Genomic DNA, 14721 nt, shown 5'->3' on the forward strand with positions numbered 1-14721 from the left:
GGTTAATGAGTGAAGCGTGTGGCGGGGATGATTGGTGGCAACTTAATACAATTTGGGCTAAAGTGCTGCTGGCAATTACATAAGCCTGAGTAGGAGAAAGAGTAATACTGATAGAGAGGGGGTGAGTGCCAAAAGTAGAGCGATAGATGATCCAAATCGATAAGCATGTAAATTTTAAAAGAGGCTTTGCAATTTCTGCAAATTTCCATTCAAGCAAAACTATTGCGAAAATAAAACTACTTACGCATAATCCGTGAGCCGCATTAAGCAATCAACAGATATATAAAAAGAAGCTGAAAAATAACAAAAGCAATTTCAAATTATTTGTATCAACGAAAAATTCATAGACAAGTATTTGGCTATTAAGGAATTTTAGGCAAAGAACGTTATTTTGAATTTGTAAATTTTTTTGATAAGGCAAACATTTTAAACAATTCAAATTAAATCTAATTTTGATCTTCGATATTAAGATATTAGGAATAGATTCATAGTTTTACTTATTAAATGGAAGCATCCGACCCCATAAAGTATTGTATCTGTATTCAAATGCCCACTCCAATCGGGTCAAAGTTGCTTTGACTGAAAATATGGTATACATTATGGTCTATTTTGTACTGTATTGTATATTTCGAGTATAATACTAAATCGAGAAACCAGATACAGTCTTTTGTATTGTATTTTTGGTATATTTAATCAATTTAGATTTATTGAAAATGGTATGGAATATGGGTATATCAAAATTAAGCTCATTTGATTGTATTGTATATTCTAGTATTTTTGCGATATATTTTTGGTATATTTGTTGAATATGGTTTTACTGAAAAATAAGTAGCTGATATCTAACAGTCGAACACACTCGAATGTATATTTTAGTATTTTTATACCCGCCACCCATAGGGTAGAAGGGTATTATAACTTTGTGCCGACAGGAAATATATGTAACAGGTAGAAGGAGGCATCTCCGACCTCCGACCATATATATATTCTTGATCAGCGTCACCAGCCGAGACGATATAGCCATGTCCGTCTGTCCGTCTGTCCGTCCGTCCGTCCGTCCATATGAACACCTAGATCTCAGAGACTATAAGAGATAGAACTATAATTTTTTTTTCGACAGCATTTGTTATGTTTGCACGCAGATCAAGTTTGTTTCAAATTTTTGCCACGCCCACTTCCGCCCCCGCAAATCAAAAAAATCGAATAGCAAGCGTAATTTTAAAGCTAGAGTTGCGAATTTTGGTATATACAAAAACAACTATAGTAGTTATGATTCCTTAAAGTTTGGTTGCGATCGGATAAAAATTGTGTAAAGTTATTAAAGAAACACTTTTTTATGGGCAAAAACGCATAGTTACTGGGGGTCTGAGTTACTTTGGCCGACAATCTGGCACATTGTGCCGTCTATGGTATATTTTGAATGGTGTACTATATCGATATACCAAATATACCATTTGGTATATTTTTAGTATTTTTTTAGTACTTTCGGTATATTTTGAAAATGATACCGCAATATTTTGCCTTTATTAAAAATGGGTAGCGGGTATCTCACAGTCGAGCACACTCGACTGTAACTTTCCTACTTGTTTCGGTATATTTTCAGTATATATTTTGTTGATGGTTTTATTGAAAATGGGTAGCGGGTATTTGACAGTTTGATTGCAGTTTCTTATGTATGCTTTAAGCAAACGTTTTAATCGCCACTGAAAAATATTGTAAGAAAAATAAATAAATGTAAATAAATGTAAATGAAAATGTATATCACCTATAAATATTTTACTAGCACACTTTACCAACAAGCAAGCTTTTCCTTTTATTCCCATTTATTAATTGTATTTCAAAATGTTAAACAGAGCTATGAAAAAGTAAATTGTAATTCTAGCATCTACTAATATAAATAGTATTTAGTTGTAAATTGATGCCAACTTTACATGCAATATTAAAAACATTTTGAAGCAATAAAGGAAATTTAAATAGCGGCATTTAAAGTTTTCCCACAATATGTTTTATTTTTCTAACTTTACATTTGAGCCCGGAACAGAAAGCATTTGGTCAGTTGTATAATTCACTGCTTGGGCTCGGCCAATAATTTATTATATTTGATTGTAATTTTTTCGTTTTTATAAATATTTCACTTTCTTTAAAGTGGCGCTTGGGCGCAAAACGGTTGTAGAAATGTGTTTGGAATATGAAAATATGTGCTACAAAAACAAAAACAAAAACAGAAAGAAGAAGAAGAAGAAGCAAAGATATGGAGCTGGTAATTTCAATACAAATTGAATATTGTCTGTGCCTCTTATATAACACTAAACGCTAAAGGCAGAGCACAGCAGAGCAGAGCTGAAAATATGTGAGCACTGGGCACACTGAGTATAAAGAGCGGCATAAAACGTTGTTTATAGGAACGTGCGTGGCATACGCAATGGATGCGAGTGGCAACAAGTTGTCTGTGTCTGCCCATTGCGGTGACTTCGAGGGAGGTAAGTGGGGGTCAAGCCAACACACACACACACACACATACAAGGAAGTGAGGTGAAGGTTAAGCCTCTGGCAAATGCTGGCAAACTGTCACAATTGCAATTGCAATTGCTATTGCAATTAGCCAACTTTTGGCATGTAATGTAAGGGCCAAAACGATTATGAAAGACGAGTGTTTTATGAGCCAAACTATGTACTTGCTTCAAGCGGAGGAGGGGGAGGAGGAGGCTCAACAGACTCAATGTGGTCAGCGAGCACATTGCGTATACGTGATCGCCATAAATTTATTTGGTCGCGCGTTTCATTTCATTTTCGCAGACGCAATCGCAATTGAAAGCGCATTTCATATGATTGAAAGTTGTTTATGTGTGTCATTTGCGGCAAGCGCACGTATAGCTCCGATGTCCGAGGCGTGAAATGCGATTGGGCGAATGTGCAAGGGGACGAAAGCGGGGATGGTGAAATGGGGAATGCGAATACGTATACGAATGGGATGCCTGGCCGCCCACACATCCACACAATTTACGATTTAACACGCATTATGCCAATGAGTCGACAACAACTACAACAAGCAATCGACGTTCGCCGTCGCTGTTGACGGTTAAAACAGTTAACACAGAGTCCAGTCCAGTTGGAAACCAGTTAATAGCTCGCAGTCGTCAGCTAACAGTCCATATATCGGCTTATTATTGCGATACTCGTATTATGCTCTTGGCCGCAGACCTTTTAAGTGCTTGACAACTCACTTGTCTTTCTGGCTAACGACCTTTTAAATGCGCTTGCAAACGACACTTTGCCTTAACCCAATTACTAAGTGAAATGCCATTTCGTAGAACAAGAGAAACAACTTTTTTTTATTTAACTTTAATTTCATTAAATTAGTAATCGAAGCACTAAAATGTGTATAAATGATTTAAAATTAAAATTCTAAAAAAATAATTTGTTTCAATTATTTAAGATGAAAATTATTTTTATTTCAAAGAGAAAATTTAGTCAATTTTATAACAAGTAAGAAAGCTCGACTGTGAGATAACTGTTACCCTTATTTATTAGATATACCAAAAATATCCCGCTAAAATACTAAAATATTAGTTTAAATATGATATTTATGTATATGATATATACCACAGAGTACAAAATATATCAATAATATTCCACAAAATATTAAAATATACCATAATCTATTGTTGGTATATCTATATTGTACCACATTCAACATATACCATAGATTACAAAATATACCAAATTCTTAAATTATACCTCACAAATAGAAAAATATAATAAACCCAGTTTGTACTACACTTAAAATATACCATAGCGTACAAAATATACTAGATTGTCAGCCAAAGCAACTAAGAGCCAAAGATGTTTGCGTTTTTTTTTCACATACTAAAGAATTTTTTAAACAAGTAAAAGAGCTATAGTCAAAAATGTACTGGGTCGGCACAAAGTTATAATACTCTTTTACCTTTTGGCTAACAGCTATAGAAATTCATATAATTTTATGAACTAAAAATTGAAATTGCTAATTTAAGACTTAAAATCTGAGACAAGATTCAGTTTAAATTGAAGAGCAAGAGATTATTTTCCATTAACTAAAATTTGTTCAATTCAGTAGAAAAAAATGTGATATTATACTTATAATCAGAATTTTAAATGAATAAAGAAAAAATTTGTTGTCAATTAACTCCAAATGATAAAATTTACTAAACCAAAAATCTAAAGTATTTAAGAATTATTTTTTATGAATACCGAACTGAAATTAATGAAAAAGTCAACAATAAAATCCCCGCTGCTTTGATTATTGAATTTAATGCTAAGCCACAATTATAATAACTAAATATTTGAGATGAAAAATGATTTATTTATGCAGTCAACACCTTTCGTCGGGCAAAGCGGCCTAAGTGAGATTACTTTCAGCGAGAGACACAAGCCTGACCAATTCAATTTGTAAGTCTACTTCGATTTCGGGGAAAAGGGACTACTCGACTGCCAAATGGACATCAGGCAAAAGTTTTCGGCCAAGTTCTGTTTTTCGTTCATTTTTTTTACGACTCGCATAATGACAGGTCCCAATGTCGTTTGTCGTTTGTCGCTTTCAGCCAACAATAGCACATGAAATTTCTGTAATTTTACGATTATGTCGTGGACCATAAAATAACACGACAAAATAGAGCAAAATAAAAAAAAATAAAATGAAATCAAAACATAGTACAAATAAAAAGAGACAAAAAATATATTATATGTATGCAAAAAACAGCCGAATAATGGAAGCTGGAGAATTGTGTAGAGCGAGCTGCTAAATAACGGTACTTAATCATTTTACTGGGTCATTCGAAGGCGAAATGACCCCAGCTGTGGTTCTGCCAACTGACCTCTCTCTCTCTATCTTTCTCTCACTCACTGTCTCTTAGTAAACTAGAACGCCAAATAGAGTCTGAGAGTGAGAGAGAGAGAGAACGATTTGAGGTTGTTAAACCCAACTGAACAGCTGAACTTTTGAACTCGCACACTGACCTCAATGCACACAGATACACGCACTACACACACACACACACACGTGCATAACTTTTAATAATAAGTACATATGTGTGTGAGTACAAATACAATATATGTGAATATATCGGTATTGCTCCCTTTTCGCCAGCTGCTCTGCTTGCTTTGCTCCCTCATGCTGGGGTTTATTTCGCTGCGAATTATTTTGGCTCCTTTTTCGCCTTTGCATTTGCACGGATTAAATTGAGGCGACACGGGCACGTGGCCCGCCACAGCACCGCCATCAGCAGTCGCTTCTTCTTCTTCTTTAGCGCCTGCTATCCAATCGCATCCGCATTCGCATTCGCACTCGCTTACTGTACGCAGCTTACCTAGGAAAGCAGCAGAAAGACAAACAGTAGGAATCAACCTTTTTATGGCGTTGCCCTTGCACAGTGGGCTCAATGCGGAACTTCATGGAACGTTAAATGTTGCAAGTAAAATGTATTACACATTATACGAAAAATAATTTATAAAAATATAAAATATTTGAATATAAAATTTACTGAATACGATATATAAATATTATGGGGAAAAAAATATATTAATAATATTAATAATAATTTGGAACAGTGTAAAACAAATGAACAATTAACAGAAAAATAAATCTAGAAAACGAATAAAATGTAAAACTTATTATTATTTATTAAAAAGCATAATAAATCATATTTAAAATGAAATGACAGAATAAACAAAATAAATTTGAAAAAGTATAATAATATTTATACGAATAACATAAAATTGAATATGGCAAATTGTAGAAAAAAATTTAAAAATAAAAACAAACAACTAAATTTACCAATAATATGCATTTTGGTACAAGAAAAATAAAAATGTTAATATGTTAAATCAAAATAATAAATATTTACATATTGAAATATGTAATACCAAAAAAAAAAATATAATAAAACAAAAACATATATAAGTAAAACTATAGAAAATTGTAGAAAAAAAATGTAACAAAATATAGAAAAATAAATTTATAAAGCGTATAAGATACTACACAATATTTGAATAAAAACATTTCAACCAGTAAAAATGTATTAGAGTTTCCAAACTTTAACTAAGCCGATAAAATAATAGATTGCTTTACACGTTTACCACCGAGTTTTGTCCACTGTGCCTGGGCTGCAAGACAAATAAATAAAGGCAACAGCATTGCAGCAGATTTTTGTTTTTCTTTCTTTATTTTTTGTTGTTTTTTGTTTTTTTTTTGTTTTTGTTTTTGTATATTTAACTCACATAAAATTTTTTTATTAGTTTCTCTCTTTGTTTCATACACCAAATACAAAAAAAAACCGTATTCAATATACGCACAAATATGTAAGTATATGTATATTTATACACACATACACATATATATAGATATATTTGTATATAGTATGTATACTTATTTATATATGGGGGGGTTCTTAAATTTTATGGGCCTTTTTCTGTGCCTTTGGTTTGAATCTCTGGGCATTTGTGCCAAGCGCTCGCTTAGCTCAATTTCTCTCATCATTTTTGTTTTTAATATACTATATGTATATTTATATACTAAGTAGAACAATTCGGATGTAAATCGAATTGAATTGAAATTTGGTTTTGCATTCTGTTATATTTATTTATTTTGAAATGGGGTGAGAACCAGTCAAGATCATTATTAAATAAGCTTTAGAGTTCATTTTGAGTTTGTATCCAAGTTAAGTACAATTAACAAATTGCAATTCTCGGGGCTCTCAAGAATTGCAAACGATATAGTATATGTATATATTACGTGTGTGTGTGTGTGTGTCTATTTTAATATTTATTAAGATTTCTCTCTGTGTTTAGTTTAATAATTTGTTTTATTTTATTTATTTCTTGTAGTAAAACTTTATGGGGTTTCATTTAATATTTTAAAAACGTTTGCACAACATTTCACCATAAATATATATACTATATATCTATGTATGTATTTACTTTGCATATTCAATTGGATTATAATTATGTTTATTTTTCGTTATTCGTTTTTTTTTTTATTTTGTTGTATTTACCCTGTACCCATTTTAAAAAAGCGGCAACATCAACAACACTTCTTCTTTGCTTTTTTTAGTATTTCATTTTCAATTCCCCGAAAATTGTATTACAACCGCATGGTGAAAGATAAAGCCTTGAGTTACAGTTAACGATTATATTTATGTTTGTCTGTCTGTCTGTCATCATCATAATATTTTATAACAATCAATTGTGTTTGCGTCTTAGGAGGAGAATCATTTGTTACTATAAGTATTTTGGGTACAGGGCGTGACAAGAAAACGCAGTTGTGTAACTTGAAGAAAGTCATTCAACATTTAAAGTGTGTGTGTGTGGTATGCACGACTGTGCGATACCCTGGCAACCTGTTAGCAAAAACGAACAACAAATCGACAATTGTTTTTCTTTTTTTTTGGTTTACATTTTAATGTTAATACTCGCCCAGTTACAATCAGTCCAACAGGTTACCACTTTGAATTCCCCACAATTAACTTACTCGTACACTGCCTCAAAGCATTCTGTGTACTTGCTACGTACGCAAAATATGTTTTGCTTTTTGTGTTAAAAATTTCAATATTCTTTTTTTTTTTGTTGCTTGGCACATTTTGCAAGCGTCGTTAGGCAATGCTTGATCTTTGATATATTAGTATTATCATTTATTTAAATTTTATGTTATTTTTATTTATATTATGAAGAACTCTTCTTAGCTAAACACAGCAAAAATTCACTTAACCTAGGGGGTTTCTTGTTCAACAATTTTTGTTAAATATGTAACATGAATTATGCTATCAAAATTGAAGTATCTTTAGCTGTTTGACAAAGTGTTCATAGTTAATTTAATTAGTTATAGAATATTTTCAAACAATGCAAACTTCATGTGTTTTCTATTTTGTTTTGCCTTTTCCAGCTTCTTAAAAAATAGTTAATTTCCTTAACTTTCTCTCTTTTTCCATTTCTTTTTCATCTACCTTTCACTCTGTCTTTTGGGTCATTAAAAATATATTTATGCTTTTCTATTCATTTTGTTTTTCTAATCTTTTAGGCACGCTTTCCCCAACATTCAACTGGCTAATCCTTCATTAAACGCTTTCTTTCCATTAGTTTTATAAGGTAAGCATTGTTATTTGCAATTTTTATTTACTTTATTCACTTGTCGTAATCCACAAAAAAAGTGTTTCTAAAGCTGCGACAACATAAAAATAGAAACGAAAAATGTTCAGTTTCTGTTTCACAGCATCCTTTTGTCCCTCTTGCCACAAATCGTTGATAGAAAAGTTTATTGTTTGTTGTTTTTGTTTTGCGCCACATTTCGCAGCAGCAGCTTGACAACAACAACAACAACAACAACAAAAATAAAAAATAAAACAGCTTACAGCTCAGCGAAAATATTCTCCCTAAAATCGAGCTCCGGATGCGCCGAATGCGCCGAGCCGTGACCATAATCTCGTGACTTTAGCGAACTGCGCGCTGAGCTGGAACTGAAGCTCGCATTTCGTGGGCTGCTGCGCCTCATGCGTCCCTCGAGTCCGGCCATTTTATTCAGCGGCTGCGTGGGATCCAGTTCACAGAAGGCGCCGGCAATCAGATCGGTGCCGTTCAACGAATTGAAGCTGTCGCGTTTGGTGCCACGTGTCGAGCTGCTGCCGCCGCCGACGCCGCCAACGTGATGCGAACCGCTGCCCGAACTCTTGCGGCTGAGACGTCGCGTATATTGATACTGATAGGCGGGCGGGGGCGGGGGTGGTGCGGTGGCTCCGGCGAATGCCGCTTGCACGGCTGGCGGCAAGTTGTTGCTGCCACCGGGCGTGTAGTTGTCGTAGAAATCCTGCGGCACCTCGTCCTCCTCCTCCGGCAGCTGATCCAGCTGCTGTTGGCTGAGGCGCAGCTGCGCCTGCTGATGTTGCAGCAACTGTTGCTGCTGCTGTTGTTGTTGCTGCTGCTGCTGCTGCTGCTGTTGCTGGTCCTGCAACGTGGAGCACATGCTGTACTCTGTGGGCTGACTGCCGCTGGACAGCGATAGGCTCAAGGGATCGCTGCCAGGCATCACCAGAGCCAAGGCAGCCTTGTCATAGCCATAGCTGGAGTCACGCTTCGGTTTGGGCGAACGCTGAGCGTAGATCTTCTCAATATCGGGCAACTGGCGACCCATCGAGAGACGCACCTTTTCGCCCTGCTGCTCCCGCTGCATCATCTCTTGAATGTCCATGCTCCGCTCACGCTCCAACAGATCCATTATCTCCATATCCCGTTCGAGTGTGCTGCTGGAAATCGTGCTGCTGCATTCGCTGAACGAGATGTCCTTGTGTCGCAATCCTGTACCCGGAGCACCGCCTCCTGTTGGGGTAGCTCCTGGCCATCGCTGCGGCGGATGCATCATGCTGCTGACCACCGAACTCTCCTCGCCATCGCCATAGTTGCTGGTGCTGCTGTCGTCGTTGATCACGCTGCAGTTGCCATTGCCGCCATTGCAGTAAGTCGATGCTGTGAGATTGGACACCGAATTGTTCGACATGGACATGCATTCAATGCCCAGTTTATGACGCGTCTGGCTGCCCGATTTGCCCCGACTGCTGCTGTTGTTGCTGCCACTGCCACTGGCCGGCTGCCTTTTGCTTCCCTGATGGCTGTGTGTCCCAGAATGTCCGCCATCCGAGATGATGTTGATCTTGACATCGTGCTTCTTGCCCCGCATATGTTTGCCCAGATTGTTCACCACGCCCGCATCGCCAGCTCCTCGACCCGACAGCGCATTGCCACCTCTTCTCTCTCGCTCTCGCTCCCTCTCTCTGTCTCTGTCTCTGTCGCGCTCTCTGTCACGCTCACGTTCCTTGCCGCCAGACTGCGCTTGCCGGTAAGGCGCTCCACTATAGCGATCGGTCGAACCGTGTCCATGTCCCCGCTCATGTCGTCCGCCACCCTTTGCCATCTGCTTTTGCGACTCGCCCTGAGCGTGTGAACCATGGCCGTTGCCCACAACGTTCGTGGTGTTCGTGTGCTCATCCTTCTCGATGGAGTCCTCGCGGTAGCTGACATCGCCCGCATCGCTGCGTCGCTGTGCCTTCGACTTGCCTTTGGTCGACAGTCGAAAGTAGCCTCGCAGTCGCTCCTGTTCGTCCCTGCAATGCATGATTAATGATTCGAGTGTGTCTGCTTAGAGATTTAAATGCGAGTCTATTCAAGTGTCAAAGCAACGTCTATAAATCTAGTTGCTGGTTGATCAATGGAAATGCATTTTAATGTATGCCACTTCGATGGCAGTTGGTAAAATTATTTAATAGCTCATAATAAATGGTGTTTAAGTGTATTTCATTTTTACGTAAAATATGTATATTTGCGTGTTAAACAAGTAAGAAAGCTAAAGTTGCATGTGCTCGACTGTGAGATACCCTTTACCAAACTTCAATAAAACAACATTCTTCAAATATTCCAAAAATATAACCCAAATTTACTACAATGTATAGAAATACATTCAAAATATACCATTGAGTGCAGAAATATCCGGATTGTCAGTAGACTATGGTATATTTTGAATGTAGTATTAAATCCATATCTGTATCAAATGCATCTTTTGGTATATTTTTAGTATTTTTACTGTAAATAATAAACATTTGGTATAATTTAAATTTACAGTTGAACACACTCGACTGTAGCTTTCTTCCTTGTTTTAATGCTATTTAATTATTTTTCGAGTTGTTATCTTCTTCGAACTGCCTTGTTTTGTTTTGCGGGGGCGTGGCAAAACATTTGAAACATACTTGATATGCCTTCAAAAATAGTAAATGCAATCGAAAAATTATATATCTATAACTTATAATATATGAGATTTAGGTGTTCACACGGACGGACAGACAGGCAGACAGACTGACATGGCTATATCGGCTAAGTTATATTATCCATCTACCCTATGGGTAGCGGCCATAAAAAGTACCTTATTTGAACATTGCTGTAATTAAAATATTTATTTAATGTGTCAGCAAAATAATAAATTGGGCGTATTTAATTTAGTGGCTATTTAGTAAATGATTCATGAGTCAACAATTCTAGCACAGCTTGTTAATTATTGTATAAATATATCATTTTAGGATATCTTCATTTCATATATTTCATATTTAATTTAAATCTCTTTAATTTATGCTAAAACTGCTTCAATACGCCAACACCATTTAAAATACTTATTGAAACAAAATAAAATAAATTGCTTGCTCGTCAACATTAATAAATGCATAATTTTAGATGGTTTTAATTAAAATTGATTTAATCCCAAATTAAAAGACTGCTTTGTTAAATTTTAACACAAGTCAATTATTAACACCTGATGGCAAATAAAAAACTAGTTGTGAGTAGCAGAATAATATGAAATCGTTGCATTGAATTTGATCTTTGTGTTAGTGTTTACTTATGAAACGTAAGAAAAATAAATAAAATTGAATACTAATTACAAGTATTATTTTGGCATATCTTATTAATGAAATTGGCTCTTTAAATACTGCTTCAAAATCATTAAATACATCATTGCTCAGCAAAGACTTAGGCAATTGTTTGACACTTTGATTTTGACTGTGTAGCCATTAAATATGGGAAACAATTAAAGTCAGAAAGTCGTTGGCTAATTGAATGTATATCGTTTCCGTTTTGTGTTACACATTCAACGCCAATAATTGCGGAAATCAGCAAACAAAAGCCGAAAGATGAAGACGAAGACGAAGACGAAGTCGAAGTCAAAAGCAAACGCAAACGCAAACGCAAATGGTATCAACACTCACCTGGGCAATATTTGGGAGGCATAGATACATGGAAATATGACCGTGGGCAGGAATGCGACCCACACAAACATCAGGTAGGTGAAATCGAAATGCTTTTGATTCTCGTAGGTCTCCTCGAGCGAGAGACGTGCGAATCGCAGTATCATCAATGGGCACAAACAGACCACTTGGGTGGCGGCCATGCTGCCAAAATTGCGCTGTTTACGCTTCTCCCGATGCACGTCCAGCTCGGCGCTATAAAGATCATACGAACGGTTGCTGCTCCCGTGATGTCCATTGCTCAGACCGGCAACGCCTCCGCCGCTCAGAGTGCGCGGCTCCACCGACGATGTGGACGAGTTGCTGTGTGCCAGGTGAAAGGCAAAAAGGAAAATGAATGAGAACGGGAACGGGAACGAAAAGGTCGTAAGAAGAAAGTTGTGAAGGAAATCGAAGTCATTAAATTGCCATTGGGTTGGAATTGAGCTCATTAGCAACGGACGACACAAGTCCAGCTGCTGTCTTTCTCTCTCTCTCTCTCCCTCTCCCTCTCCAACTCCCACTCAATCTCAATCACAATCCGTTCGCAAAATTAATCAGCGCAATTAGCAGTGTTACGGTTCGCACGACTGCAGAGAACCCAAATCGATGCCAGTAACCCGGATGAGTAATGAACTCACTTCATTCAATGCCCAACAAGCGCTTAATATTTCAATTTAATGACACGGCTCACGGCAAATACAACAAAAAATTACAACCAGCAACGGTCAGGTATTTCAATCCCTTTATTTTCTGTTACACGCTTTTTTCGCTTCACTTTCTCTTTGCTCTATCTACTTTTTTTCCCCCTCTTTTTCATTTTGTAATTCATATAATTTGTGTGCCGTGCTGTTGTAGTACACGTTGTTATTACGAGCCAAAGTCTATTAAATAATGCTCTTTGATTGATGATTTATGAACGCCATAAATAAATCATTGCAAGCTTATTATCTGCTCAGCTAGAGCTGCTTATTTTTGATGTCCAATGCAGCTGGTTGCATTGAATTAATTGCAGGTGGAAAGTATTCTTCATCTCTAAAAAAATATGATTTACTTTATTTTTCTTTTTGTAAGCAGCTTTCTGCTTCTTCACTTACTCGCATTAATATTAAATATTTTAATTGAAAGTGAAAAACATTCTGTATGTGGCTTTTTGAGAGTAGCTTTGTTATTTTCCTTGGTCGATTTGATATTAAATATTTTATTTGAAAGCGCGAAGTATTCCTTTTTATCTTTATTTTTAATCGCTCAAATTTATATTCAAAATTTTAGTAAATTTATGTTCTTATTTTCTTGAATTGATATTAAATTTGTATTATTTTATTCAACAATAACAGTTCATACTTATAAGCTTTCTGTACTTTTTTTTTGCATTTCTTAGTTCATCACTCTACTTTATTGTTTCCACAAAAGTCACTTGCTTTGACCTAAATGTTATCTGTACTGTGAATTTATATTAAATACTTATTGAATGCAAACTTGAATATATTTATATAGGCGTCTCTCACCTTTATAATATCTCAAAATTTTACTAACCATGACGCATACAACACTATCTAAAGTATCTATCTATCTAAACCAAAAAAATTTTTCTATATTAAGTAAAGATGAATCTTGTAGCTCTCGATATTCACTTTAATTAGAGCTAAGAATAATTTTGGAATTATTTCTTTTTTGTTTTATGATAGTTGCACGCAAATCATAAAATTAATGAATCTATATGTTTTGTCGCAGAACATAAATTGTTCAAAGAAATAAATCTTAGCTTTAAATATAGTGCTAATCTAGAGCTATAAGAATAACCTTTACCCATTTTTAAAATTGTTTTAGTGTATGTTTTCTTTTTACTGTAAAGAGTGTGGCACGAACATATTTCGCCAGAGAATTATCTATATAATAATTTTAAATATTATTAACTACACCTCCTATATGAGTTGTTTTTTGAGCTGTTTTATTATGTTATCTGGTACATTTCTTGCTCTATTTACTTTTATTTTTTCCAAGTGTGCGCCCATACCCTTATTTTACATTTCTAGCTACATAAATTTGTAGTTTTTGTGCATAGTGTATGTATGTGTTGTGCTCCCCTTTTACTTACCGTTGTCTCATGCGTACATCAGCACGATGCTCGTACATCATGACCGCAAAGGGACCGTCGGGGGGTCGCAGCTCCTGGGAGGTGCGAATATACAAATACGACAATAAAACAGCCGGTCCACAGTACCTAAAAAAAAAAAGAGCAGAGAGAGTGCGAAAAGCGGGCAGCTCAGTTGAGTGTGAAGGGGATGTCAGGCCATCAATTGTCAGAGGCTGTTTTGGGTATTCGTGTAACTTACATGATTAGAAACAATCCCCGTGAGTATTCCTGCATGTCATCCATCAAATTGACAACACAGAGCCCAATGCCAGCCAACTGTGGCATATAGTCCTGCACGAAAATGAACAAAAAGAAAGTTACACACACACACATACACACAGTTAATACTACGCAATGCAATGTCATTCGATGCGAAGGCAATTAACTTTATAATTACCAACTGTAGGTAAATGACCAGCTGCTATATCGATGTCAAAGTATCAAAGTAACGCCGGCAAAATCGAAATACTATATATAGTCAATTGAATGGAACGGAATTGGACAGCAACACAAAAAAAACGAAAACCAAAACCAAAGCAAAAAGTTCAGCAGTGTCATGAACATGGACTTTGCCGTGGCCTTGCCCCTTGTCATACCCACTATCCATTGGGCTGAAGGGTATTATAACTTTGTGTCAGCACACGAGACGATATATATGTACATATGTGTAGGAGAAAACGTCTACTTATTACAGATCTTAGTATATTTTGTACTGTATGGTATATTTTGAATGTTGTACTATATCAATATACTAAATATTGCCTTTGATACGGTATGGTATATTTAGAATGTAGTGCT

At 36.0% G+C, this 14721-nt stretch overlaps 1 protein-coding gene across 1 annotated transcript in view; it reads right to left on the minus strand.

The window, feature by feature from the left end:
* Window positions 1-8175: 8175 nt before the first annotated feature.
* The window catches only part of LOC132796821 (uncharacterized), a 69847-nt gene continuing 63301 nt past the window's right edge, over window positions 8176-14721 (minus strand). The window contains exons 4-7 of the mRNA XM_060808133.1: window positions 14123-14214; window positions 13885-14010; window positions 11769-12110; window positions 8176-10121 (exon numbers count right to left, since the gene is read on the minus strand). Coding sequence (XP_060664116.1) covers window positions 8375-10121; window positions 11769-12110; window positions 13885-14010; window positions 14123-14214 — 2307 coding nt within the window. The 3' untranslated portion in view covers window positions 8176-8374. The remainder of the gene's footprint in view (window positions 10122-11768; window positions 12111-13884; window positions 14011-14122; window positions 14215-14721) is intronic.

Source organism: Drosophila nasuta, chromosome X (genome assembly GCF_023558535.2).
Source record: "Drosophila nasuta strain 15112-1781.00 chromosome X, ASM2355853v1, whole genome shotgun sequence".
Lineage (NCBI taxonomy): Eukaryota > Metazoa > Arthropoda > Insecta > Diptera > Drosophilidae > Drosophila > Drosophila nasuta.